Source organism: Bos mutus, chromosome 13 (genome assembly GCF_027580195.1).
Source record: "Bos mutus isolate GX-2022 chromosome 13, NWIPB_WYAK_1.1, whole genome shotgun sequence".
NCBI lineage: Eukaryota > Metazoa > Chordata > Mammalia > Artiodactyla > Bovidae > Bos > Bos mutus.
Genome location: NC_091629.1, coordinates 49,238,013 through 49,265,945, shown reverse-complemented (window position 1 = coordinate 49,265,945; position 27,933 = coordinate 49,238,013). Strand labels below are relative to the sequence as shown.

At 35.1% G+C, this 27,933-nt stretch overlaps 1 protein-coding gene across 6 annotated transcripts; it reads left to right on the top strand.

The window, feature by feature from the left end:
- Positions 1-25,926, top strand: RBM39 (RNA binding motif protein 39). 6 transcript variants are annotated; one of them, XM_070381650.1, is made up of 18 exons: positions 2-312; positions 932-995; positions 2,744-2,793; positions 5,926-6,001; positions 7,131-7,322; positions 9,842-9,907; positions 10,004-10,057; positions 12,150-12,267; positions 12,580-12,732; positions 14,839-14,976; positions 16,889-16,954; positions 17,857-18,061; positions 18,613-18,690; positions 22,375-22,425; positions 24,629-24,710; positions 25,147-25,252; positions 25,503-25,581; positions 25,671-25,926. In XM_070381650.1, exons 3-18 carry the CDS (start codon positions 2,775-2,777, stop codon positions 25,769-25,771), a joined length of 1,584 nt encoding a protein of 527 aa, XP_070237751.1. In that variant the 5' UTR covers positions 2-312; positions 932-995; positions 2,744-2,774; the 3' UTR covers positions 25,772-25,926. The 6 variants fall into 6 exon arrangements, with proteins under 6 accessions (XP_070237753.1, XP_070237755.1, XP_070237754.1 ...); XM_070381651.1 differs by lacking the exon at positions 2-312 and adding an exon at positions 1,222-1,294; XM_070381652.1 differs by lacking the exon at positions 5,926-6,001 and having other exon boundaries at positions 1-312; positions 7,128-7,322; positions 22,393-22,425.
- Positions 25,927-27,933: the final 2,007 nt, after the last annotated feature.

Genomic DNA, 27,933 nt, shown 5'->3' with positions numbered 1-27,933 from the left:
TGTGTGTGTGTATGTGTGTTGGTGACTGTGAGTACGGGGAAGCTGCGGCCGCCATTTCAGAGAGCTTGCCGACACTGTCGCAGGGGTGGATCCTGAGCCGCCGAAGCCGCCGTCCTGAACTCCCGCGCGGGCTCCTCTAATCCCATTGTCTCTTTTAGATTCGCTTGGGCCTGTCCGCTCTCTGAGCCCGAAATTCGGGCTGGGTGGTACCGCGGCCTGGGCCTAGCGGCTTAACAGTAGCAACAGCGGCGGCAGCCACAGCCCCCCTTTTTCTGAACACGAGCACCGCAAGGACCCGGAAAGCCCGCACAGGTGAGGAGGCATCGCGGACCCGCGTATTTTCAGGGCTTTTTTGAGGTTTGGTTCTTTTCTGGATTGAGGGGCACTCTTTAGGCGATTTTAAGCGCCCGGGTTGGGGGTGGGTGGGGGGAGGTTTTTTAAAAATCGTCGTCTTTTCGACGACCGCGCCCTTTTCCGGCCGAATATTTTTCAGGGTTTTCGGGTGGCGTGGGCTCGAGAGAGGCTTCGGGCGGATGGCGACCTGTCCCTTCGAGGCCCGGGCCGACCGCGACCTCCCAACATGGCGCCAGCCGAACGCTGCCTTGGCACACAACCCCTCCCAGCCGAGGGAGTTTCCCTTTGCCCCTAAAATGGCAGCGCGGGGTTTTGCGCGAAAGCGGCGCTTTGGCTCGAGATTCTTGGGTTCTGTTTTTTGAGGCGCTGTAGGCTTTTTAAAAATACAGTACCTAATCTGTCTAGCGTGTTTGATGTTGGGGACATTTTAGATTAATTTCCAAGCCTACTAAAGTGGTCCCGCTTTAGTCATTCTGTGGCACCTCTTTGAGGTTTTGGAATATGTCCGGTAAAAAGGAAATTTAGCACAATTTAAAATTGTTTACTCACCAAATTTTCATTCTTGCTTTTTACCTAGTCGTTTAGAGAAAATGGCAGACGATATTGATATTGAAGCAATGCTTGAGGCTCCTTACAAGAAGGTGAGAAAAAACAAGTCGGTGAGGTTTATCTATTTCTTAATTTAGCATTATTCACGAAACTACTGCTGAAATGTAAACTAACCTCCCCGGAGCCCTCTTGATTTACCTTATCAGAGATGCATTACATGTAACTTACAAAAGTAAATATATGCTATTGATGTAATAATATTGTGCAGTAGTTTCACTTCAGCGTGATGAATAAATGCCCATCTATCTCTCTTTGTAGACTTGCCTAACGATATCTCACCTCTACTCCCATGAATTCACCTTTGATTCCAGTGTGAACTGTCAATCATAAGGTAGTAATTGAGTGACTTATCGCTGTACCGTGGTCCCCTAGGTAAAATGACTCAACTAAGAATTACCAGCTCCAGTTTGGTATAGCAAAAAGGTGAATGTAGTGGTTTGGGAAAACAGCAGGGGTCCAAGAATAACCAAGCATAACCAGTCTGTGGCAAGTAAATCTTTAAATAAGACAAGTCTTACAAGAAGAAATGGGTGAGATTTAAAATTTATCCTATACATAAGACTGGTGATAGTAAATATTAAAACAGGCAGGTGATGATCTGCTGCTCAGTTAAAAATTACTAAAATTCTTGGATCCCTGAACAGAAAAAATTTAAAGCAAAAGAGGCAATATCACAACTTAGAGTCACTTGATGACTGTTTAACTGTTCTCCATATTGTTTTATTTTTAATTCGTCCCTGCCATAATATTTCACACTAAAAACTACAAAGGAGTTATTTTTGCTAATAACGTAGATCCATTTCAGTATCACAGTAAAAGTAAAGTGTCTTTTCATTCTTTCACCACCAGTTGGTGGTGAAAATAGCAGTATGCATGCGTTATCACTGATGTCACAAACTGTAAGCTTTGTAAGTTAGCACTTATACTCTATACTCCTTTAGCTGATGTGATCAAACTTGAAAATAAACATTTCGCTAAACCTTTTAAAAATAATACATTTGTTTTGGAGTGTATAGCTCGACCATGTGGTACCAATTTGGATGAATTCTTTAAAGCTTTGAATAGTGTACTTAGTTTGTAATACTTAGACTCTTGAAGCTCTACTTTCTATTTTAATGTTAAGATTCTGTCTTAGTTTAACATGGATGTAATTCCATGTGAACAGGTATGGAAGTAGGACTGGTGGATTATTAATTGACTTTCTTGGGTTCTTGGGAGTCAACATTACTAAAGCAGTGTGAATCCCTGTTTGCTTCAGGGCGAGATGTGTGACAGAGGTGGCATCAAGCTCTTACAGTCCCAACCCTCCAACGGAAATGGGCGAAGATCTCAGGAATGGCATCGGTCACAGGAAATCGATAGTGGCTGGCTGCTAGCATGGCCACTTGGGGCTTAGGCAGAAATAGAGCCATGGTACTGATCAAAGGGGCCATAGCACATGGAATAAAACTCAAAACAGGACTTCATTCATGTTTTATAGAAATTCTATTTAACCACTTCAACACTGTAAATCTGGATAACTTAATATCTAACTATATAAGAAAATTTAACATGTTAATATGCATCTTTATTTTTGTATCTTGATGACTTAATTTGTAAGCAACAAAGTGGTTAAACATACATCCATCTAAATTTTTTTATAGCCTTCCATGTTAAACTGTAAATAAGTAATTAGTTTTAAAATTGTTTTGTATTTTCTTATTCCTATTCCCTTTACCCTTTGACAACTTGAAATGTTACCACTTCGTCCTCATGATGTTCTTCTATCAACCCTGCTTAGGATGAGAACAAGTTGAGCAGTGCTAACGGCCATGAAGAACGTAGCAAAAAGTAAGTTTCAAGAAGGGACCTGGGTTGGGGGGGAGGTGCTTTACATGATTGAGACTTTTAAGTTGTACCCCTGTGGTTAAAGCGTTCTCTCCTGAAGCTTTTCTTTGCCTGTTTTAGAAAAGTGGGTTCTTTTGGGAAGAGACTATTTGAGGATGTAAAACTATGGACTCTTTCCTTAGATTTCAGGAATTGGTGTCATTGGACATCTTCCCCTCCAAGTCCATCCATGACAATCTGGAGGAGTTCTTATATTCGAACTTGTCTAAAATTCGTTAACTTTGGCTTAATATTTATTACTTAATGTCATCAATAAAGCTATTATATCCACTGAAGATGTGTTAGAAAGAAGGTGATAACTGTGAGAAATGTATTTTGCCCTAAATTACTGAAGGAGTCAGAGCTATGAATTATTCATGCTCCTTGATGTTTTAAGATTCTTTCTGTAATAATGTTACAGCATACTTTAGTACTTCTTAATCTTAATGTTCTTACATGGCTTTCATTGTCTTAAGCTTTTTAAACTCCGATCGAGTTAATAGAATGGAATTTCAGAAAATTATGCATGTTATTTGTGCAAATAACTAACCCTTAATAGGAACTCAGTGACAGATGAGTACAGAATACAGTGTGAAAGAAGTTTAAATAATAGTATAAACCAAATGCACTTTATAAGATTTGATCCTATTGAGTTTTCTTTAGCTCTGAAGTAAATGATGTTAGCATCACATGTTCTATATCATAAGCATTAAGATGTTTTATTATTTTTGTGATGTCATACTCAAATGTTTTGTTACATTCATGACCTCATAATACGTAACAAAAAATGATGGTAATGTGAGTCACTTACTTGATTCTTTTTGGCTCTTCCAAGAGCTCAAAGTGTTTCATAGTATACCACCTCAGTATCTCACAAGAAGTTTGTAAGGTAGGTTAATAAAATTTCATAAAATGGTTGAGATTGTCTAGACTGGATTGTTCAGGCTTTGCTGCACCAGTATTCTTACCCTCTAGAGTATTGTAGGAATTGATAAAAATGGTAAAATTTGTAGGATATTTCCTGTATTTTTTCTGCATGGGTGGGAGTCTGTTATCTCTCTTCACTAATCACATGTTATGGGTATTGAGTTGGGTTTAGTCTTGAATTGTTTGAGGCAGTCAGCCAACCAATCATTGCATGGTTTAGTGTCCTTTAATTTTATACTTTTTACCAAAGTATGTTTCCTAATTAACAGTTCTGATTTGCAATTCTGCAATTAAAAGGTAGGAAGGGGTATCTATATAAATTGAAATTATCCAGTCTCTAGATAACATGCCTAGTGGACCAATAAAGATCTCATCTATAATGAAGACATTGGTAGTGCACATGCTTTCTTTGTTGTACCATCTTTAGATGTCTTGTTACTAATACCATCTTTACCTGTTATCTTCCTGCAACTAAAGACTACCAAACTTTTACCAGAAAATTGAGCATCAAGCTCTCAATGGCTGGTGCTTAGTGGCTTTTATATAAAGTGTGAAGTCTTACAAGACGAAATAGAAGAATGGACAATTTTCTTTAATTGGCCATAGGAGTCTTTAAGGAAAGAATATTTACAAAACTTCAACTGTCATCTGGTTTCTTTTTAAATGTACAAATTATTTCTGTCAGACTTCTCATACTCAGTTGAAGCTGACTCCCTTATTTTTCCTGAAGGGAATTAATCTTTCAAATTAATTTGAAAGTTATTTAGAAGAAAATTTTGTTTAGTTATAAATCATAAAACAGTGTCCTGTGCATTAGTCTTTAGTGTGAATAAATTAAGTCTCTTAACCAAAGGAAGGTGCCACGTTGGCAGATTTTTCATTCTGAAACTTCATTGTTCTTTAAAAGCCATTGGGTATTGGGATGTAGTTTTAAGGTAGTAAGAAAATGCACATTCTGAGAAATTGAGAGTTGACTGACTAGTAAATGTTTTCTTCTAAAAAACAGTATAATTCTCAGTACATACACTCAATTGATTTCAGGTAATAAGCTTAACACAAATTGTTTATCTTAGTCTTTCTGAAAAGCTATATCCCTGAACTTGGCAAGACCTCAAAGTATGCCTTTTTAAGTACCTGAGCTTGCCTTCGTAGGAGTATTATTAGTATAACCAGTTCTGCAAAGTCTCAACCAGCATCCATTCAGCTCTTTTGGAATTAATTACTCAAAAAGGATTAAAAAAGAAAAAAATGACACAGTTGAAATATATTGGCTACTGTGGTGTGGATTATCTATAAATTTTGGAATAAATGACTTTTCTATTTTTTTTTCTTATTTTCCAGAGTACTTTGCATTTAATATTTAGATCTTCTTACATGGAAGAGGTCAAATCCAGTTATAGCAAAACACCTTTTCAGCAGAGACCATATAACCAAAAAGTCCAAAGGCCCAGCCCAGTGGACCATTTACTTCAATGATGTTCAGTACAAAATTCCACTGCCACTAAAGACTTTGGAAAGTCCCTTTTAAGTTGTAACAGGATTTGACTATTAGTATGGATTTTGATAACCCTTCTTTAGTTAACTTAATAAATGTTCTTTGAAGCTTCATTATATTGTAGAGAAGTATTCTGCTTTCTTGCACCCTTAAATTTTTGTCTGGGCTTTCATAAAGAGGATTATATTTCTGAATGTCTTAGTATGTTGCTGTCTTTTTACCTGTCTGGGGTTGCCTTCAGATGTGCGTGGGGGCTCATTTATGAAAAGTCCTAGGAAGACCTTAAGTTGAAATTAGTTCTTCAATTTTTGAGTCCTTTTCCTTTGGCACAATAAATTTTCTGCCTAAAAAGAGGTAAATTGGAAGGTTGGCTGCCTCTATGCAGTGGGCCATCTATGAGCAGAGCAAATCTTTGTCCTTTTTGTGAGGGATGGAGTGTTAACTTTGTCCCCTACTTGATAATATTTAGGATTTTTGATAGCTATCTCACAGAATTCTTTAGTCTAAGAGATAGTTTCAGGTTTTTAGGTAACAAAAATGGAATGTTATCTGTTGCCCTTCTGGGCATTGCTTTGATAACGTCTATAAAAGTAATGAGTGTAGCCTAATTTTCTGTCATGTGCTACCTAGCATATACATTTCTGACAGTCAGGTGGATTATCTTGAAATTTTAGACAAAGTTTCTGCCTCCTTGGAAAGCTCTACATCTCCTTGTGATTGGAGTGTGGGTTTCAAGATTCCAGAAGGTGGGTGTCTTCATTTTCTATTTTCAATGCACTCTAAGATGACCTGCTTTACAGGTTCTCTGAGGCAGACTTCAGTTGCTCGTTGTGCTAAGCTTGCTTTGCTAAGGACTAAGTTAAATTTCCAAATGATGTAGTTGTCACAGTGTTTAATCTTTTTGCCACTACAAAATGACCTTTAAGTGGATAAGTTTAATTTGAAATGTCTTTCAATTTATATTGAAATATCTGAAGGCACCTCTAAAATTTAGGTGATGACAGAGGTATGAAATAGATGGGTGGTATGCTGTGAGGAATACAGAAATGAACAGGAAAAGATAATACTGACAGACTTTTCTACCTTTCAGAGTTTGAAAATTTATAATGTAAAGATTTATAAAGGTGTTGATTCTTGTTGATTGTATCCCACAGGCTTTATAAACTGGCATAAAAATGGCATGCTCCAGTATCTGGTGTACTCACTGTAACTTTAAAAAGAAATTATTTGAAATGGTCACATTAAAGTCTAGGAGTGTCAGAGTGCATTTTACTGTGTTAGTTTGTCGTTTATTGTTATATGTAACAATTTTGCCCATGAACTCCAAAACAGTGATGCTTGTATGGCCCTTTGAAAGTATAAAATACTCATATGTGCAAATTGGGTCAAAATAGGCTTTACTTAAGAGAAATTAGTGGGTTAATGACAATTTTTATGTATGATCCAGCACTAATACTTGATGTAAGAGTATTCTGTCGTTAACTTTGATTTCATATTTTGTGGATTACAGTAATACTGGGTTGGCCAGTTACATGATTGGACTTCCTGTTTAAAAGTTCAGATTTGGATTTATACCTACCAGCAAGTCCTCTCCTTGTTAAAGCTATAGCTGACTCTCAAGAAATATCATTACAGTATCTGTCTCTCTCTCAAATGATTTATTATCAGCTGACTGCTGATTTTCAGTAGTAGAAGGCAAAGGTGGGGTGTTGTTTACCTTACCTTGGAATTATTTTTCCATAAGTGGTTATTATGTATCATTGTATGATAGGAAAAATAGCAAAATAATTTTACAAAGATGTTTCTGACCATAAAGGGAAGTATATTTTGGCAGATTCTTTAATCAGCAAGATGATGGTGACTTTTTTCTTCTCAGGAGGAAAAAAAGCAAGAGCAGAAGTCGTAGTCATGAACGAAAAAGAAGCAAAAGTAAGGAACGGAAGCGAAGTAGAGATAGAGAAAGGAAAAAGAGCAAAAGCCGTGAAAGGAAGCGAAGTAGAAGCAAAGAAAGGAGACGGAGCCGATCAAGAAGTCGAGATCGCAGATTCAGAGGCCGCTACAGAAGTCCTTAGTATGTAACTATAATTATGATGATACTGGTTTGAGAGATTTCTCTCGGTATCCAGAGCAATGTAACCAGAGTGATTTGAATTGTGGAATTTTATTTCTCACTATTATATAAGGATTTGGGCATCAAAAAAATCCAGTAGAAAAATAGTGTGTGGACAGATAATACTGGTTTTACTAGGCATACAGAACATTTTCTGTTTCTGCCATCTAAAAGTATTTTAACTGTGTGCCATTCCAAACTAGACTAAAGCACTAAAGTGCTTTTAAAAGAAGATTTGATATTGTAGTGCCAAATATGTGAAAGCTTAAAGTCTGTGAGCTATTAACAGTATTTTTTACTGAACATAAATTATTTAAAAATTTAAAACTCAGTTGGATACAAATTATAAATATATATAATTAGTCATGTACTTAATTAGTTAGCAATCTTGTCTGGCTGTTTTCAGCTGAAATGACAAGCTAATTGTGAATTTTGTGTATGCTTTTTTTATATTCGTGGGGGGGTGCTCATCACACATCTTAAAGGTATTTTAATAGCAAGAATGCAGTAAAAGTGCTCTTGAAGGTTAAATCACTGTGGAAATTTGGATGTGGTTATTTGAACCAGTTGGAAATGTTTCATTATAGTTATTTTTTAAAAAGCTAAACTGTACTAATGACTTTGGAAAGAGCCTTACAACTCTTAAGCAGGGATTGAATCTTAACAGTCCCTAGTGCTTTATAATGTTCTTTCGTATTAATAAATATATTGTTGTAAGCACTGGACTATATTAAAATTAAGTTTTAACTGAATTTGATTGAATTCAGAGAGAGTCCTCGATCAGAGCCTTGGCTTTTTCACTTGGTTAAAAAGGATTCTTAAGCTTTAGTTTTCTCATCTTTTAAGAAGGAGGTGTAACTACTGATATAAGCTTTGAATGAGAAGAGGTTGTAAATTAAAGCACCCACAATACTTAGTGCTATTGATGAAATGTTTTGGTATTACTTGAAGCAGATAAAGTTAGTAACACTTAGACTTCTGATTCTGATTCTTCAATGAAAAGAATTCCACTCCTTGTTCTTCAGGGTCCTCTTAGCTGATTATTTTACAAACTTTGTAACAGTTTAAAAAGGACCACAGTGTTGTTTTAAGTGCTCTTTTGGGAAAATACTTTGCTTTTTGTCCAGTTTATCGAAATTTACTTCATTCTTTTTTTACCGGAATGAACTTAATATTGGGGAAGATTAATAATTCTGAATACTGTTATTTCTCATCCGTGATGGATACTTAAAAGTCAGCCTGTGATTCTGGTCTGACTTAAAATTGACTTGGTTCTTATGTTTGGTTTCAGGTGATTTTTAACTACCAAGGCAGTAATTGGAACTTTTATAATTAAAGGGGAAAGAAAGAAAATAGCTTATAGACTTACTTAACCACTAAATGTATATTCTTAATTGTCACTTTAAGTGTGATTTGCAAAGGACCTGTTTAATACAATTTTATTTGGGACTTCTTGGGTGTAATAGGTACATGTAGAGTCCATGACAACAAATCTCAGTGTGAATTGAGGACCACCATATATTTTCATTTTGCTACCCATCTGGTAAAGGATAGCAGGATGAGCACTAAGAGACATCTGACCTGACCTTTTAAGTTAGTTTGGTCTTTCAAAATAAAAGGGCCATAAAATACTGGGCCTTTTTAAAGTGTTTCAAATTACAGAGTAAAGCTTTGAAAACACACTTTTAATATAATCAAGTTCTGAAAAGAAATTTTCCTGAGGGGTTGATGAACTTCCCTCACATCTTCAGTACTGACTGTTTTGTCACTAAGAACTGAAGTCTACGACATGCTTAAATATGCCTATGTGCAGTTTTGGAGACTTAACTGTTAAGTGAAAAAATTGGAATTGAATGTAAAGAATTAGTCCCCTATTTTTTAAAAGAAGCTTCTCAAGGGAATTCCCTGACAGTCCAGTAGTTAGGACTGTGCACTTTTACTGCCTGTGGCCTGGATTCAATCCCTGGACAGGGAACTATGATCCCACAAACCATGCAGCACGGCCAAAAAACGTTAACTCAAAACATGAATATTGTATATGTATGTATATATAAACATGTATATTCCTGAGGAAGGATCTGCAGAGATGCACACCAAGTTGTTAATTATACTTATTCCTGGTGTGAGGGAAGTTCAGGATAATTTTCACTACATGTGCTTCCCCCAACCCCCAAACCTCAGGAATGTACTCATAAATATGTAATCAGAGAAAACTAGACTGAAAATTTAAGCATTTTCAGAATATTAAAAATTTTGAGGCTGTAACCTTTGGTCTTGGCACCTCTCAGTGGTCCAGGATGGATAACTGTAAGAACAGTTTGCCTGGGATAGAGTTGAAAAGAAAGTCTTTTATTTCCTCTTCATAATTGAGGTGGAAAACAAACAGCCTAAACAATGTTAAACTTGCTGGAGAGCGCATGAACGCGATCTTAGCAAGACCCTAACCCTGTAACTAGTGTAATTTTGTGTTTCCTTTTTAGCTCCGGACCAAAATTTAACAGTGCCATCCGAGGAAAGATTGGGTTGCCTCATAGCATCAAATTAAGGTTTTTAAACATACTTCTGAATTGTTTAAATTGTTTTTCAAGGAACTAATGTGGTGTACTTGCTTGGGTAACTTTTGAAATTTTTTAACTTTGCAGCAGACGACGTTCTCGAAGCAAAAGTCCGTTCAGAAAAGACAAGAGCCCTGTGAGGTAATTGTCTCCATTTCTTTTCTTTTGCATTTTTAGCTTTTATGCTACTGCAAAATTTAATGACATTTGCTAACTTGGATCATATTAAATCATTATTTGGTTTGCAGTCCTAGTGTTATTAATGTGAATTGCAAAGTTTTCAGTAACTTGTATCTAAGAAGAATGGGCAAAAATGATCACTTTAATTGTAGATATTTCATGTGCTTTTATTGCTCTTTATAGTAACTAAAAATTTTTTAATGGTAGCTATTGGAAACTTCAGACTTGATTTACCTTTGGAAATAATGAGTTTTTGAAATAACTTCCTGTAGGAAAATAGTGAAAATAGTCATGAGTTTTATCATTTGGCTCCCTTTACATGAGAGAAGTGTTTAATCTCCAAACTCTTAACTGAATTGACTTGTGCTTTTTACTGTTTTTGACTTTCTGTGAGGTATTTTTCTTGACTGACCTAATGCAATCTACAATTTTGGTTCAAGGAACATTTTGTTACATGATAGGGTTGTTTTTTACTTCTGGTTTCCCTTAAAGGGTGTCTTTTAACTAAGTATCTTGTTATTTGGCATATAATGATTTTAAAGGGTTTCTGTAACAAATATTGAGTTTTTACTCTTTTAATAGTTTTCTCTTGTGAGAAGACTCATTTTTAGTTCTCATTCTTTGGATCTAGTCGGCTTTGTATCTCTGTTTTATAGTAATAGGTTTAAAATAACTGCAGATTTCCCAAGGGATGTACCTGAGGTTTGTAGGTGGAGTGTTTCAAAAATACTTCCTGAGAATGTCAGAACATGGTTAAGAAAGAGCATATTTATGTTTATATTTTTAAGGATTAAAACCTTAATCATAGTGAAATTTTATAATAGTTTTAGTAGTGGACATTGTTATTTTTCTTTGACTTTCATGATGTTAAATTTCATCTACTATGTTCTTTTCTCACTTATTGGGCATTTAAGTTTGCTCAGTCAATTTAGAAGTATAAACATTTGTAAATATGAGTAAATTAAATCCCACTGTTACTTGTCTCCATACCTCCTGCTTTTTACTTTTGATTTGCTCATTGTTAGTGTCTCTATGCTATAAGAAGTATAAGTGTTTTTTTCAGTTACTGAATTTGTAGTCTTAGTAAGACCAATCTAATCTAGTAAACAGCTACCTCGCTATTCTTTATGATTATCTGAGTTGGTGAAATAAAATTCTTAAGAGTCAAAATCAGTTCAGTTCAGCCACTCAGCTGTGTTCGACTCTTTGCGACCCCATGGACTGCAGCACACCAGGCTTCCCTGTCCATCAACAACTCTGGAGCTTGCTCGAACTCATGTCCATCGAGTCTGTGATGCCATCCAGAGTCTGTGATGCCATCCAACCATCTTATCCTCTGTCATCCCCTTCTCCCACCTTCAAGCTTTCCCAGAATCAGGGTCATTTCCAGTGAGTCAGTTCTTTGCATCAGGTGGCCAAAGTGTTAGAGCTTCAGCGTCAGTTAATGAGTATTCAGGACTGATTTCCATTGGGATTGAATCTTTGATCTTGGAGTCCAAGGGACTTTGAAGAGTCTTCTCCAACACCACAGTTCAAAAGCATCAATTCTTAAGCGCTCAGCTTTCTTTATTGTCCAACTCATAGAGTCAAAGTAGTTTTCATCATTTGGGGTTTACTTTCAAGTTATTGTTTGTGATTATGAAACTTAGTTTTATTTTATGATTTCTTTTTGGGGAAACATCCTTTCTGCTAGTTTGGACCAGTTAAACATTTGTGTCTAGTCGGGTTATTAATTGTGAATGTCAAACTCTTTGGCTTCTGATTGGCTGTTTATTATGCTGGAGAGAATAACATTTGTAAGATTGAAAGACCAATGGACTTTGGTTCTGATAATGTAAGATAGTATCAGAAGAAACTTTAGAAACTCATGTTGAAGGCGTTTGGGTCACATTGAATTATTTTATGAGCATTTTTTATATATTGTAGTGAAAATGGGCTTGGGGGTAGTGACAGACTGGTTTCAGGAAAGTTTATTCTGTTTACTAAAAATAGGTATTAAATGTTACTTTGAAAGACGTTATAAAGTTAATTCTATACTTTTTATTCCTGTTAGGGAGCCTATTGATAATCTCACTCCTGAGGAAAGAGATGCAAGGACTGTTTTCTGCATGCAGCTGGCAGCAAGAATTCGGCCAAGGGATTTGGAAGAGTTTTTCTCTACAGTTGGGAAGGTAATCTAAGCTTATCTATGGAGCTAATTTAAGTAGAAGTTGCAAGCCACAGTTTAATAATTGTCAGTGTGACAGATGAAATGAGAAAAAAATCTAAACCAAATGTGTTTGGTGGAATTTAGTTAGGGAATTTATGTTTATTTTTAGAAATTGATGTATTTTGATAAATGAATTGAACCTACGAATTTGCCTCTTTTTAATTGCTTGCTTCATAATATTGTTTATGTGCCTCTTGTCTTTTGAAATGATTATACTTAATTGTGAATGGTTGCATAAACAGAACCCTGTGTTAAGTGTGTGTTTTCTTTTTAGGTTCGTGATGTGAGGATGATTTCTGACAGAAATTCAAGACGTTCCAAAGGAATTGCTTATGTGGAGTTTGTTGATGTTAGCTCAGTGCCTCTAGCAATAGGATTAACTGGTCAGCGGGTTTTAGGAGTGCCAATCATAGTACAAGCATCACAGGTAACTTCCTATTTAAGAATTCGAGCATTGATAGTGCTAGAAACCTGCTGTTGCTTAGTGTTGTAGTGCCTTGAGCCTTATAAAATCACCTCTTACTACCTTGAATTAGATGTTCTCAGGACAGCTTTTAAAAACAAAAAAAAGCTGATTCCTTTGATGTATTTGTATTCTCACAATTCTCTTTTTCTGTCTTAATATAAGTTGTAAATATTTATTTCATGCTGAAGAATTGAACTTGTTTTAGAATTTTATTGATTTGTGATGACTTGGGGATAGAGGCATCTAAGCACATGTTTTCCTCTTTCTAATGGAATGTTTTTCACATTTTTAATATATTTTCACAATTTTTATGAAATTCTAACATTTGAAAGTAAGATGTTTCAGACTAATTTAGAAAATGTTTTTTAAGATAATCCAAGTTATAATGTAATTTCTCTTTGCTGATTCTTCACAATGATTGAGTGTTGCGTTTGGAAAAATGAAATTAGGGTTAATATTTTAGTTCATTTAGATATGGAAAAATTGAAATACATTGCTGCTGCTGCTAAGTCACTTCAGTTGTATCCGAGTCTGTGCGACCCCATAGACGGCAGCCCATCAGGCTCCTCTGTCCCTGGGATTCTCCAGGCAAGAACACTGGAGTGGGTTGCCATTTCCTTCTCCAATGCAGGCAAGTGAAAAGTGAAAGTGAAGTCGCTCAGTCATGTCCGACTCTTAGCGACCCCATGGACTGCAGCCTACCAGGCTCCTCCGTCCATGGGATTTTCCAGGCAAGAGTACTGGAGTGGGGTGCCATTGCCTTCTCCACTACTGAGTATCTAATATGGAAATACTTTTAGGATTTATCATCAGTACCTATTTATACTAAGAAACAAGTTAGTTTCTGTGACTACCAGATAACTTAGCTTTTTAAAATGGAGAATATAGATCTTAAAGATCTTTTTTTGGTCTCATTGCATGGTTTGTGGAATCTACATTCCCCAACCAGGGATTGAACCTGGGCCATGGCAATGAAAACACCCAAATCCTAACTACTGTACCGCCAGGGAATTCCCAAGGATTTTAAAAATATTTTCTGAGCAATATGAGATAACGGTATAGTTATGCTCATTCCTTTTCAGACCCCAGAAATAAGTACTTCACATAACTTCTGAAAAATCTGGTTGCTCACCAAAAGCTTTTAATACTTTATAGTTAGGCACAGGATTTAACCGAGTCTGAAGTGAAATTGCAGTTTTCACTGTTAAACTCAAAATTTGGTCAAGTTACTACCATCTATCTAATGTTTTAGGATTATGTAACATTGTTGAGTACCATTTGATTATAGGTAAACAGTAGGAGCCCAGGGCTTCCTTGGTGGCTCAGATGGTAAATAATTGTTAAGGAGCAGGCTGTGGGTATCATTGTTCAATTCATTTCATGTGACGGAGGACAAACCTTATAATAGTGTGTACTTTGTCCTGGCGAAGGCTGAGAAGAATCAAATTTATAAATGAGGTTTTGAATTCATTTTTTTAACCTCCTGTGGTGCCCCAGTTTGTTAGAGTTTGTGTTAGAATGTAAATTGAGAACTGTTTAGTTTGAGAAGGACTTGATAGGAGAAAAATGACTGCTAAACTGAATGGTTTAGTTTGATTTATATTGCAGAAGTTCTTTAAGATGGATAGCCAGTTGGTATACTGTATATTGAGTAACAGTGATCTTGAGAACACATTTTAGTGAATGAGTATATTTAGTTCCAGGAAGTAATCTTAAATTTCTACATTTACTACATCTGATACCAGGATGCTGCTTTATCAGTTTTATATATGCTCTTAAATCTAAAATTTTTTTTTTTTTACTGGAAAATACAGTAAAATCTAAAATTTTAATTTAAAAATTTGGCTTTGGAACCATTTTAGGTGTACCATTCAGTCAGTGTCAGTACTGACAAGCATATGAGGTGGAATCATACAATATTTGTCCTTTTATGTGTGAAGTAACACTTAGCATAATTTGATATCAGTTGTAATTAAGCAAAGCTAAGATGTGTGTGGGATTTACTATGTTGAAAACGGTACTTACTCATTGTAAATTGATGTGCATTTTGTCTTATCTAACTTGTAGGCAGAAAAAAACAGAGCTGCAGCAATGGCAAACAATCTACAAAAGGGAAGTGCTGGACCTATGAGGCTTTATGTGGGCTCATTACATTTTAACATAACTGAAGATATGCTTCGAGGGATTTTTGAGCCATTTGGAAGGGTAAGTCTCAAGTTTTTAAATGGATCCTAAATAGGTTCTTGAAACAAATGTAGCTGCATAATTTATCTGCTTTGTGATGTTTCTAAGACACTAATGTTAAGATGGGAGGGAGTGGTTCTATTAGAATTTTTTAAAAGTCAACCTGAATGATAAAATGTACTGTACATTGGAGCAAGAGGGTTTCCCCCCCTTGGTTTATTTTGGGATACTTTTCTTACTGAAAGTTTAGGAGTGTGTAATATAATTTTAGCATAGCACTATATAAGCTTCAGCTGTAAATGCAATAGTTTGACTTACATCATGAAATTAGTACTGTAATAGGTGCAGTGAACATCTATCATCTCATCCAGATACATTATTAAAGAAATAGATAAAGTTTTTTCTCTTGTGATGAGAACTCTAAGCCTTACTCTCCTTACTCTAAGCTTTACTCTTGGAGCCTTAGTTTATGACATATAGCTGTGTAAATATGTGTAAATAAAAATATAGCTGTGTAAGTTCTAGACATTGCATTTCTAGAACTTAAAACTGGAAGTTTGTACCTTATGACTACTTCAGTCTAACTCTTCTCCACTCATACCTCTGTTAGCCGCAAATGTAATGTTATTTTTCCATGAGTTTGTTTTTGAAGTACAGTTAAACTGCAACACTATTTTCCTGGTACACAGCATAGACTTTTTTGATATTTCTATATATTTATCAAAATAATCACCAGGATAAGTGTAGTTCTCATTTTAGAAGAATGTTTAGAATAAATGTTATCAGTAGGCTGGTGTGGTGGTGGAGGAGGATTAGTGGCTAAGTTGTGTCTGACTGTTTGCGACCCCATAGACTGTAGCCCACCAGGCTCCTCTCTGTGCGTGGAATTTCCCAGACAAAAATACTGGAGTGGGTTGCCATTTCTTTCTCCAAGGGATCTTCCCAACCCAGGAATTGAACCCACCTCTCTTATTTGGCAGGTGGATTCTTTATCACTGAACTACCTGGCTGCTCTGGATTAAACTTTTTGTGTGGCCATGAATAAAAATCTCAGTTCCTGTTGTACTTTATCCACTACTTAATCTTTATTGCTTTTGGATATATAGTTCATTGTTTTCTTTTGCTATCCCACTCAACTCCTTTGTTAAATTGTTTTGGGAAAAAATAGAGAAAGTGTTAGTCACTTAGTTGTGTCTGACTCCCTGCGACTCCATGGACTGTAGCCTGCCAGGCTACTCTAGCCATGGGATTCTCCAGGCAAGAATACTGGAGTGGGTAGCCATTTCCTTCTCTGGGAGATCTTCCTGACCTAGGTGGAGCCCTGGTCTCCTGCATTGCAGGCCCGTTTTTTGCCACCTGAGACCAGGTAAGGCCTAAATTGGGAAACCCTAAATTATTTTAAGTGTTAATAATGAGAACATTTGGCTGTTGATTTTTAAGTTTTCATGCTTCCTCTGTGTGGCTTGCTTTGTTGCAATATTGTGATGTAACTACAGTTCCTTCCTTTGTAATAACACAGTTCCCTCATTTAAGGTGCATAGTCACTATGTAGCAGATGCACAGAGTTGTACAAACTATCAACCGCATCCAGTTGTTATTTTTAATTATTCCAACATTTGTGGCAGTCCATTATGTCTGGCATAATTGCATATTAATGTTTGGTATATTTTAGCATAATGTGAAGGAAACATGTTGATTTGGTTTTTTAACATATTCTCCAAAGAATTTCAGATTGTGTTTTTTCCTAGGAAAGATTAAAGGTTGTTCCCCTGCTTAGTATGTTCCCAGGCCTCTGGAAAGAAGATATTCTGGGCATGAGGGATTTTTATGTTTTCGATTTCTTTCAGGGGAGACATTTTAAAATTGTACTTTAAGAAATTTTTTGCTCCTCCTTTTCACTTGCATAAATAATAATTATGGTTTTCATTTTTAGATTGAAAGTATCCAGCTCATGATGGATAGTGAAACAGGTCGATCCAAGGGATATGGATTTATTACGGTAAGCAGTTAACCATGATTAACATAATGACTTGAACTTTTTTTTTATCTGAGTAGCAAAGTGTAAAACTTGATTAGTTATTCATAGTGGGGAAGGGATAAAGTTACTATTTTCAAGTGGTTTAAATTAGTTTGCTGTTAGTGGCCAATTTTTAGTAGTTGAAAATATCTTCTCAAATGCAGAACTTCCAAGTACTTTGCTATCTTCTTGTTTATGGACAGTTTGTTTAGCCAACTCCTCATGTAATTGAAGGCAGTCACTTCTTCAGTTTGACTAGTGTGACCCAAGATGTTAGTTGCATTAAAGTCTTTTGGAATTCATTTTTACTCTTTAATATAGACATAATATGGTTTGACATACCATGACCAGAATTTCCTTAAGTAGCTGACCATTGAAACCCTGTCCTTGATAGGGTATGAAGTGGCAGCTGGAATAATTGTGAATAGAGGTGTCCTTTTAAAAGTAAACTTGTACTTGTAGTTAGTTCATTTAGTTTTGTACATTTGCAGTCCAATTACATGATAGCAATTTTTCAAATTATCATTTATCCCTGGAAAGTACTGGAAACACATTTTTAGTTTAAAATATAAATACTTGTCACCGTTGCCACCTTTATAGATAAAGTTTTAAAAATAGATCCCAGATTTTATCAGGAAATTACAATTGGATCTTATCCAAATTCAAGTAAAATTTAAACCTGTTCTGTACAACAGATAGCAATCTGTTGCATTGATTGCTTTAGTTTACATTTAGGTTACATTGATTACATTATGTGACAAGCCTGAGCTTGTTACTCTTATCATCCTTCCAGATGTAATTATTGAATATACTAGATTAATAAGTTGAGGTTTCTTTGCCTTGCATATAAGTAATTACCTTTTATCCCCCTCTCAATTGTATAGTTTTCTGATTCAGAATGTGCCAAGAAAGCTTTGGAACAACTTAATGGATTTGAGCTAGCAGGAAGGCCCATGAAAGTTGGTCATGTTACTGAACGTACTGATGCTTCCAGTGCTAGCTCATTTTTGGACAGTGATGAACTGGAAAGGACTGGAATTGACTTGGGAACAACTGGTCGTCTCCAGTTAATGGCAAGACTTGCAGAGGGTAAGTTTATCCTACTGTTGTGAATATAGTAACGAGAACCATAACTGTGCAAACAACTGGAAAAGCATGCAAACAAATGGAAAATGATTTTTTCTTATTTTGAGGTTGACTGTTTTCATTGAGCAGCACACATGGTTTCATAGGCAAAATCCTTTGCCTTTAAGTTCTAAAGTTCTAAGAATCTACTTTATGATGGTGCTTTTTGAATGCCACAACACGTTACAGGATTCCTTTTGTGTTTTATAATAATTAATACCCTTCTACTTTAGTTGCAGCGTTTACTCTATGTCCTGCTTGTACAGTTGGCCTTCTGTATCTGTAGGTTCAGTATCCTTGAGTACGGAGGGCAAACTGTACCACAGCTCTTTAAATATGGGATTTCAGCATTTGTGGAGTTTGACAACCAACGGGATCCTGGAAACATTCTTACCCACCTGGCTACCAAAGGGCCACTGTAATTTTTAAAAATTGACTTTGGTATTAAGCAATCAGAAAACTAGGATTTTCCCACTCTTAACGAAGCAGGAACATTAAGACCTATTCTTTTACAGGTACAGGTTTGCAGATCCCGCCAGCAGCACAGCAAGCTTTGCAAATGAGTGGCTCTTTGGCATTTGGTGCTGTGGCAGGTAGGAATTGAATCTTTTCTATTTGAAATCATTGTTTTTTTTCACCTAATTCGAAAATTTTCCAAATTTTTGCATTTAAAAGGACTTACTGAGAATTCAATTCATCAAGTACTTTTTTAACTTAGAAATTTCAAGAGTTAATGTAAGGAAACGGTGATATAGGACAGACTTAGCTACTGATCATAATCAAATGTCAGGGTATTATTGAACCCTGCATACCAGTTTGTTTTTAGTAGAAAGTGATGTAAATTGTTAAATCTTTAAATGTATCACTTTTGTTGAAAACCAGAAAGCTCCTATTGTTTCAAAGGAAAAATGTTTTATAATGTTTGAGATTAGAAAGTTTTATTTTAAAGGCCTTTAAATAAAGCTTTATTTTAAATAATTGAGTGCAGAAAAAACCGCTTTTCTAATTAGAACATAACTACAATTGACCCTTGAACAACACAGGTTTGAACTGCAAGGGTTATTTAGACATGTGCCTTTATTTTCAATAGTAAGTACTACTGTACCATATGATTTATGGTGGTTAAAAGCATGATTTTGGAAGGACCAAGGATATGGAGAGCCAAATAAAAGTTACATATGTATTTTAAGTTACTCAGATGGTTGGTGTCTCTAATTCCTTAAATGTGAAGGCCAACTGTATTTTGAGATTTTGACTTATAGAATGAAGTTCCTAGGGAGGTGAGGGGAAGGAAAAGGGAGTTGATAGTTTGTTACAATTATGTAACAATGGGCTTAGTTTATGAACACTTTGTTTTTTGTCTTTTTGTGGCTCAGTTACTTGAAATTAACCCAAATCTATTAGCTAAGATAACATTAAATTTTAATGTTAGAAGACTTGCTTGCAGAATATATGAGAGTAAACCATTGTATTGGACTTCAGATGACAAACACTAATCTAAGAAAGTATGGTCATTTTCAGTTACACATTGGTCCTATGATCTTATCTAGCTATAAAGTGAGACTCTGTCAATATGTAAAATATATAGGATCGTGGTACCACATCTGAATATAGGGAAAGTTCCATGTCGTTGCTTCATGATTTCCGTTTCAATTGAAAACCCATTAATTAAAGGAGACAAGATTATTTCTGCCTCTATATTATTATTTATTGTGGGCGCTTCTGTGTTTTCCTTTTTTTAGTTGAATATTTGAGAGCTTGTTTTCTCTTCAGCATCTCATGGTTCCTCTCAAACTGACTTAAATTTTGAAATCCGATAGGTAAAGTTCTTTATAAACAACCATGCTAGTGTATCCACATAAGAAAAATTGCAACTATTAAGCATTTCTGTAATTAAGAGTCATTTGGTGACTCCAGGTTTTTCTGTATTGTTTTGGTTTGACTTTTTGAACAAGTATTAGTCATTTCATTTCTTCATAGTGAACACGTAGTTATTGAATGCCACCTAGTGTAATTGAAGATACTAAATAAACCCATCACTGCAGAAATACATCGTAGTCTCTGGTTTTCAGTTACTGTTTTCTGAAAACATGTGTCCTCCTATTGCTTCCCATTGTTAGGTCATTTGAATAATTTAGAAAAATGCTTGATGATTTACCATAGTCTTGGTTTTTCGATAGAGGCTGATACCTTTAGGGATTTAATACAAAGACACACAATTCATTTTTTAAACAATCTTACCTTATATCCTGGGTGCTGTATCAAGTATATTGATTTGGTTTGTTAACAGTATCTTTGCCGAATTATAGATTCTCTGTGTTGTGGACGTTACTTCCCTCAGTTCTTTCTTCTGGTGAATGAAGAATGATTACACTTGCCTGGGCACATTTATTGTGTAGTTTACATTAAGGCTGATAATGCTAAACATCCATATGGGTTGCTTAAAAAATAGCCACATAGTTACCTATTTGTTATATTCCCACTTTTTCCCCCCACTTTTTATTATTTATTGATGTGCTGTACTTAATGAGTTGCTCAGTCATGTCCAACTCTTTGTGACCCCATGGACTGTATATAGCCTGCCAGGCTTCTCTGTTCATGAGATTTTCCAGGCAAAAATACTGGAGTGGGTTGCCATGCCCTCCTCCAGGGGATCGTCCCAATCTGGGGATTGAACCCAGGTGTCCCGCATTGCAGGCGGATTCTTTATCGGCTGAGCCACTAGGGAAGCCCATTGTTCATTGATAGATGAGTCTGTTTTCTTAGAACTTCCAATAAATTGCTATTCTGAATTAGTAATCACATATTTGCATAACTGGGTATATTTCTCTTGACTGTCATTAAAATTGTACACATTCGGTATTAAGTCGCTGAATGTTAATGTATTTGAGGGCCTTGGTCTCCTAAGTTCTTTAAAGCTGTTTTTTGAAACCCAAGAGTGGCCCATCCCTATATCAACGTGTCTTTTGTTCTGAAAGTATAATAGCTATTTTCTAAGATAAGTTCTTATCTTTATGAAACCCATGCTTTGTTTCCTAACTGGTTACAAATGACCTGAAGAATCATTTTTGAAATTTTGATTTATATACACTTAATATAGCATGGATTTCTGATGCTTATACATTTTTTCCCATTTTAGGAAAAAAAACAAATTGTGTTAAAATTTAAAGTTTATTCCTATGGTCATATCTTCAAGTTCCTTCAGTATACACCAGTTACATTTCTTCAACTCCCTGAGATGCCAATTTTGAGCACCTAGGACCCAGGTATTCTTACATCCCTGTATGACTTGGGCTGCTGATCCCTTTTCATTTTTGCCCATGTTTTATGATTTTCTATACTCAGCAAGAAACCCAGATAGTAATAAAGTATGCAACTGAGTCACATGTTATTGAAAATTAGGTAACGGAATCCAATTTCTTTGTTGTATTATTTTAAACTTAAAAAGATAGCTTAAATACTATGACATTCTGTTTACTATTCATATTTCTGTTTTCATTTGAAATTAAGAAAGCTGCAGCTTTCTCTTAATTTGCCTTCTCATGTAGAATTTTAATGATTATATATGAGAAAACTATATTAGAAATCACTATTATGTTCATTTTTAATAGAGACTAGATGCTTAAATTTTTCTAGTAATACATAGATTATAGTAAATCTAACTAGATTTCATTCATGCCTCATTAAATTTTCAAAATAGGCTAGGAAACCAGGCCTAACAAAACTATCACCTTCTGGGCTGGACATGACAATTTAAAACTTAAAGGACTTAAAAAATAGTATATACATATGGTTAGAGTAGTGTCACTACTTATTGACAGTGTTTGACATTTACTGTTGCAGTATTTATTCTTTTACTAGTAACTTTTAAATGTAAAATGCTTACCGACACTGATAGAATAATAAAAAGTTGAATAACCCAAGTACTTGGAATTGAATTCTCAAGATCAGGGTTTTCATGCATTTTCTGACCGGTGTGCTTCCCTTTCCCCATTTCCCATTATTCCCAAATGAATAGTAGTATAGTGGAATCCATTGAGATGTGAAAGAGTTATAGGACTAGGAAGAGAAAGGCATAAGTAAGTTTCCTAGGATAGGAGGAAAAGAAAAAGGCCCCAAAGCCTTGTCAATGAGGAATGGGGAAGGAGGTTTGGCTGCCAGGTTTTACTATAAGTTCGTTTTGATAAACCCTGCTACCATAGTCCTCTTTTATTAATGCTCTCCTGACATTTACCCTGTTAGTTGAGGCTCTTCATTGTTCCTGCACTGAGCTGTAGAATTCTCTTTTGTTATAGATTTGCAAACAAGACTTTCCCAACAGACTGAAGGTGAGTTGAGTTTTTTATTTGTTTTTTTTGTTGTTCGTTTGTTTTTAAAGTGGATATATAAATGTAGTATAAGACATAGTTGTGTGTATACATATATCATTATTATTGTAGTTTGTCTTTTTGGCCCAATTTTGTCAGAATGACATACAGTGTCATTAACCATAAGCTATCTGGTAATTCATACAAAGAAGGCCTAATATGCATCATTAGAGTTACATGGATAAAGATGGTAAATGTCTGTGCCTTTTTTTTTTTTTTGCTGTAACTTAGAGTTTTTTTCAGCTTTGTATGCTTATCTTTGTGTTCTCATTATAAGTTTTATATAGATATCAGACAATGAAACTTGTCATTTAAGTAGACAGGGAGTCTGAATTTAAGGTCAGGAATAACTTAACTCCAGTGATTTGCATTAACAAATCACTGATAGGATGCAACTTCCTGTTGACTCCCAATTTTGAATGTAATCTTTAGAATTATCTAGTATCTTTTTTTTTTTTTTTAGAATTATCTAGTATCATTTTAACGAATGCGAGTTTTAATTTCGTTGCATCATTTGTTGTTACTCCATTACTATAAACAGTACCAAGCAATGAGAAGATTATCCAGAACTAAGTTGCATGCAGATTTCAGAGTTTGAAACAGTTTATAAATAACCTGTTTTTTTCTTGGTCTTTATTATCAAGTAAATTCTGCCATTTTATAGAGTATTCTGTTACAGTAATTTGGAATCTTACAGGATATACTTTAAAGTCTTCTGAGTAAATCTGTATTATAAAGGTCTATCCTTATTACTCGACAGTCAGGAATTGAATGTGTATCTTTTTTGGCAAATGAGACAATTGTATTCAATCTTTTTTTTTCCTAACAGATTTTTGAAAGTAGAATTGGTGGATTTTCCTTAGCTATATATTTCTATGCTGAATTCGTTGTGTTCTGCATTCATCTAGGCTGAGCTGGAATATTTGCATCATACATTTTCTAGTATTTTTCAGTATTGATAGTCTATAATGACCTTGTAGTATTTTTTCCAAGCATACTACTTTGTTTTATGATAAGGTACACCGTGGGCTTCATTTTTTTTTTTTTTTTTTTTTGTAATACAGGCACACTTGCATCTTTAAATTTCTCCAGTAGAATTTGACGTTAGTTATTTCAGTATTTTTATTTTCATAGTTTTATGAAAGACAAATATTTGTTTATCAAAATAAAGAAGTGAAAAGCAGTTGTTATTCTACCAGAAATTTTTATGATGTATTCATGCACAGCCCTAATTTTTATTCAATGGAATATTTCTGATACTTCTCAGGTTATTGTTCAAGTACCATAATTTCTAATGTACTGTTTTATCCGTAGCTTTTTTTATTGTTGTTATGTATTGGAATGAAATTTGATCAAATATTATGATTACGGTGAGTTCTGTATCAGTTACTGGTAATGTTTTTTAAGTCACGTAAAAGCAATGGATCAAATGTCTTGGAAAATGCTGTCACTTCAAAATTAAAACCAATATTGGTTTAAATTTGCTCCTAAATATGAGTATCAGTAGTTTTTTTTAATTTTCAACAGTGACTATTAGAGATACATGTTACTCTTTTTAGTGTTTCAAGACTGTGAGACTTTGTTGTGGTAGATTTTATAGTCCCAGGATATTAAATCTTTAATAATCTTTAAATGCTTGGATGATTTTTATGTATATTATTTTTTAAATGTCATCCTTTCTTATAATGGTTGTATATTTATAAGAAAATATGTGACTATATATTCATGGGCAGATAACCTAACAAAATTTTTATTTAGATTTAGTCAGGATTTTAAAGATTGTGTTTTCATCACCCCCTGAGTATAAACTCTTAACAGTCAGTACTGTTTCCTTGAACTGTATTGATATTTGTCTAACTGAATTAATATTTGCTACACTTGAGGTTTAATTTCCCTTATAAAGATAAAATTCCCAATTTATTCAAGATCAATTATCTGAAATACTAAGTTGCCTCTGCTTTCTGGCAACATTTTAAAATAGAATGTTGATATATATGTTGATACTTGATAGCATTATCAAATATGGGGAATTAGTAAATGAACTGATGGCCCTATTTTCACTTGGGTCCAGTGGTTATATTTGGTTTTGTTTTATTCATAGGGATATACTCTGATGCATTTTCCATGAAACTAATTTCTGGTTTTTGGGTGTTTTTTTTTTTAGCTTCAGCATTAGCTGCAGCTGCCTCTGTTCAACCTCTGGCAACACAGTGTTTCCAACTCTCTAACATGTTTAATCCTCAAACGTAAGTAATTTACTTTGGTCGAGTTCAAAGGGTCTTAAATTATCTGTAACTTGTCTAAGTTACTACTTAGGGTGTTTCAACATATTTCATAGTTCAAGTATTGCTACAATTCTGGTCATTTTACTGCCGTTATTTTTATGCACATAACTATTTCCCTTGAATGTGTTAGTAAGGTTGGAATTCAGTTGAAAACTTTGCATTTTGTTTTCCATTTATACCTAGTAGTTTTTCTGTGAAGTTTGTATCAGTATTTAATTTGTATTAACAGGATAGTGTTCCTAATCCTGTGAAATGATGATAAACTTGGTATAAGTATCTTTTGAAAGATGTCAGTTAACCATTTTAAAAGGCCCATGATTTTTAAAATAGATTAGAATATATATTGTATCATTTCATCAGTTTGAGTTGTTCTAATGGACTTAATACTTTGTTACAGAGAAGAAGAAGTTGGATGGGATACAGAGATTAAAGATGATGTGATTGAAGAATGTAATAAACATGGAGGAGTTATTCATATTTATGTTGACAAAAATTCAGCTCAGGTATTTTAACTGTTACTTTCTTGTGTTTAATTTTCAAACATACTTGGGTTGTGGTTTTTCCTTAAAGAAGATAGTTACATGGCTAGTTTTGTGGATAATAAACTATTTTCAGTAAATTTCTAGGTACATATTAGCTAGTGGGGCAATTATATGGTTATAGAGCTGTTTTTGTACAGTCAATTTGAATAGTCCTATTGGTATCCATGTTGTATATATCACAGCACGTTAAATATTTTTTGTTGTATTTTAGGGCAATGTGTATGTGAAGTGCCCATCAATTGCTGCAGCCATTGCTGCTGTCAATGCATTGCATGGCAGGTGGTTTGCGGGTGAGTTTGACCTTTTTCTGAGTGATTTTTTTTTTTTTTTTGACGGTCTAAGTGAAGATGCTAATCATCATATCTATTTCTTTCAACAGGTAAAATGATAACAGCAGCATATGTACCTCTTCCAACTTATCACAACCTCTTCCCTGATTCTATGACAGCAACACAACTACTGGTTCCAAGTAGACGATGAAGGAAAAGATAGTCCTTTATGTACATAGCTTTTTTTCTTTCTTGAGAATTCATCTTGAGTTATCTTTTATTTAGATAAAAAATAAAGAGGCAAGGGTCTACTGTCATTTGTATACAATTCCTGTTACCTTGGAAAAATAAAAATGTTAACAGGAATGCAGTGTGCTCATTCTCCCTAACTAGCAAATCCCACTGTATACAAAGCTGTTCTCTTGTTCTGCCTTTTAAATGTACATGTAGAAAATTACATTAAGGATCTATAGGAATAGTTGTAGGGGAACAAATGTGCTTAACATAAAAAGGCAGACAGGGATGTAATATTTTTAATGTTTCAGAAGCCTAACTTTTTACACAGCAGTTACATTTCACTAATGTTGATATTTGGTTAATGGTTTAGCAGAGGTTTCTGGAATACCTAGTTTATGGAAATTCAAGACAGCTAAACGGGCTGTTTAACATGTCATCTTGCATTCTGATCAATTGGCAAGAAAAGGTTTCAAAAATACATTTCTGGATGGTATCTTTTCAATTAATGTATCTGTAAAAGTTTCTTTGTAAATATTATGTGTTCTGGTGTGTCATAAGATTCCAAACAAAATGATCCCTGCATTTCCTCAAGATGTTTAGTGACAGTCTGGTAAGCAAAGCAGTCTGAGCAAGAAATAGGAAATGCAGAAATAGGTTTTGTCTGGTTGCATATAATCTTTGCTCTTTTTAAGCTCTGTGAGCTCTGAAATATATTTTTGGGTTACTTCAGTGTGTTTGACAAGACAGCTTGATATTTCTATCAAACAAATGACTTTCATATTGCAACAATCTTTGTAAGAACCACTCAAATAAAATTCTCTTAAAAAGGCCACAAGAAATCTTCATTTTTGAGACGTTTTAAAGTCATAGAAACTTGGAAATTACAATAGACTATTAGTTTCTCTGACTTTTTTAGTTGATTCTTCAGAACTTAAGTGAAACTGTTGTCCTCAAGTTGTCCCTCTACATTCCTCTGTATTAGTTTTAATACACTTGTTATTTAGGATAGTGTATAAAAATTGAGGGATTTATGATACAAAGAAAAGCCAAACAGGTTTGCTCAGGCTTCAAATCTGGGCATTAAGTTTCTCCTGTGTTGTCTGGGCATTTTGGGCCAGGCGGGCTTCATTATTTAAATAATTGGGTAGATTCAAAGTGGTTTCCCAAATTAACTGCAGTTTTAAGCTTTAATTTCACTTGGGCAGCAACCCTTCCCAATTCATACTCTGAACTCTGCTTCAAGTTTTTGTATCTAGATTGAATCTGAGTAGGTGGTGCTACTCCTAGTTACACCTTCCAATATGGATTTCCTCACCTGATTTCTAAACCCTTAAAATTGTTAGGGATGAAGGACAAGTATTACAAATTTAGTCAGGTATCAAAATAACTGGTTTGACTTTGGAGGCATCACAGTTTTCTACCACCCCTTTTGAGAGATGTTTGTAATTTCTTTTCAATTATTTAACCTGGAGAAAAAAATTCAAGATAATCTTTATTTGTGAACACGGAGCCTCAGTTTTTGGGTAGCAGAGACATGACAACTTTTTTTTTTTCTCCAAACTATCAGTATCTTTGTAATTAAAGACTTTATTCTTGAATCAAGTACTAGCAGGTTTCTTTCTAGGGAACTGGGCCAGCAAAGGTAACTTCAGGTATTTAATCTCATGAAAACAGTTAACTACCATTTTTTATTGTTTTATTTGGCTGTGTAATGAGGCATCTTAGTTCTGGACCAGGGAGGGATTGAGCCCATGCCCTGAGCACTGGGAGTGTTGAGTCTTAACCCACACACCCAGGGTAGTCCCACCATTTTCTTAATGACAAATACTTGAGGGGCAACTTAGAACAGTATCAAGGAATATGTTGCCTGTACAGGTGAGGAGCACATCTCATGATGGAGAAACTACCTTAACAAGCCAGTTAAAAGGAGGGAGAGTCAGCTAATAAGTTTACATCCTCATTGATGACTGGTTAGAAAATCATCTGAGATGAACCTGTGTGAGCTGCGTGCCAGGTTGCTTAAGTTGTGGCCAGCTGCAAACTCAGGCCTCTGCCCATGGGATTCTCCAGGCAAGAGTAGGGTAGTGGGTTGCCAGGCCCTGCTCCAGGGGGTCTTCCCAACCCAGAGACTGAACC

What these genes read in the sequence shown, in the direction of transcription:
- RBM39 (XM_070381649.1), top strand. Translation starts at nt 945, where the DNA reads ATGGCAGACGATATTGATATTGAAGCAATGCTTGAGGCTCCTTACAAG. An exon ending in CCTCATAGCATCAAATTAAG is followed by an intron (nt 9,908 to 10,003) that starts GTTTTTAAACAT and finishes TTAACTTTGCAG; the next exon opens with CAGACGACGTTCTCGAAGCA. An exon ending in ACTTTCCCAACAGACTGAAG is followed by an intron (nt 22,426 to 24,628) that starts GTGAGTTGAGTT and finishes TTTTTTTTTTAG; the next exon opens with CTTCAGCATTAGCTGCAGCT.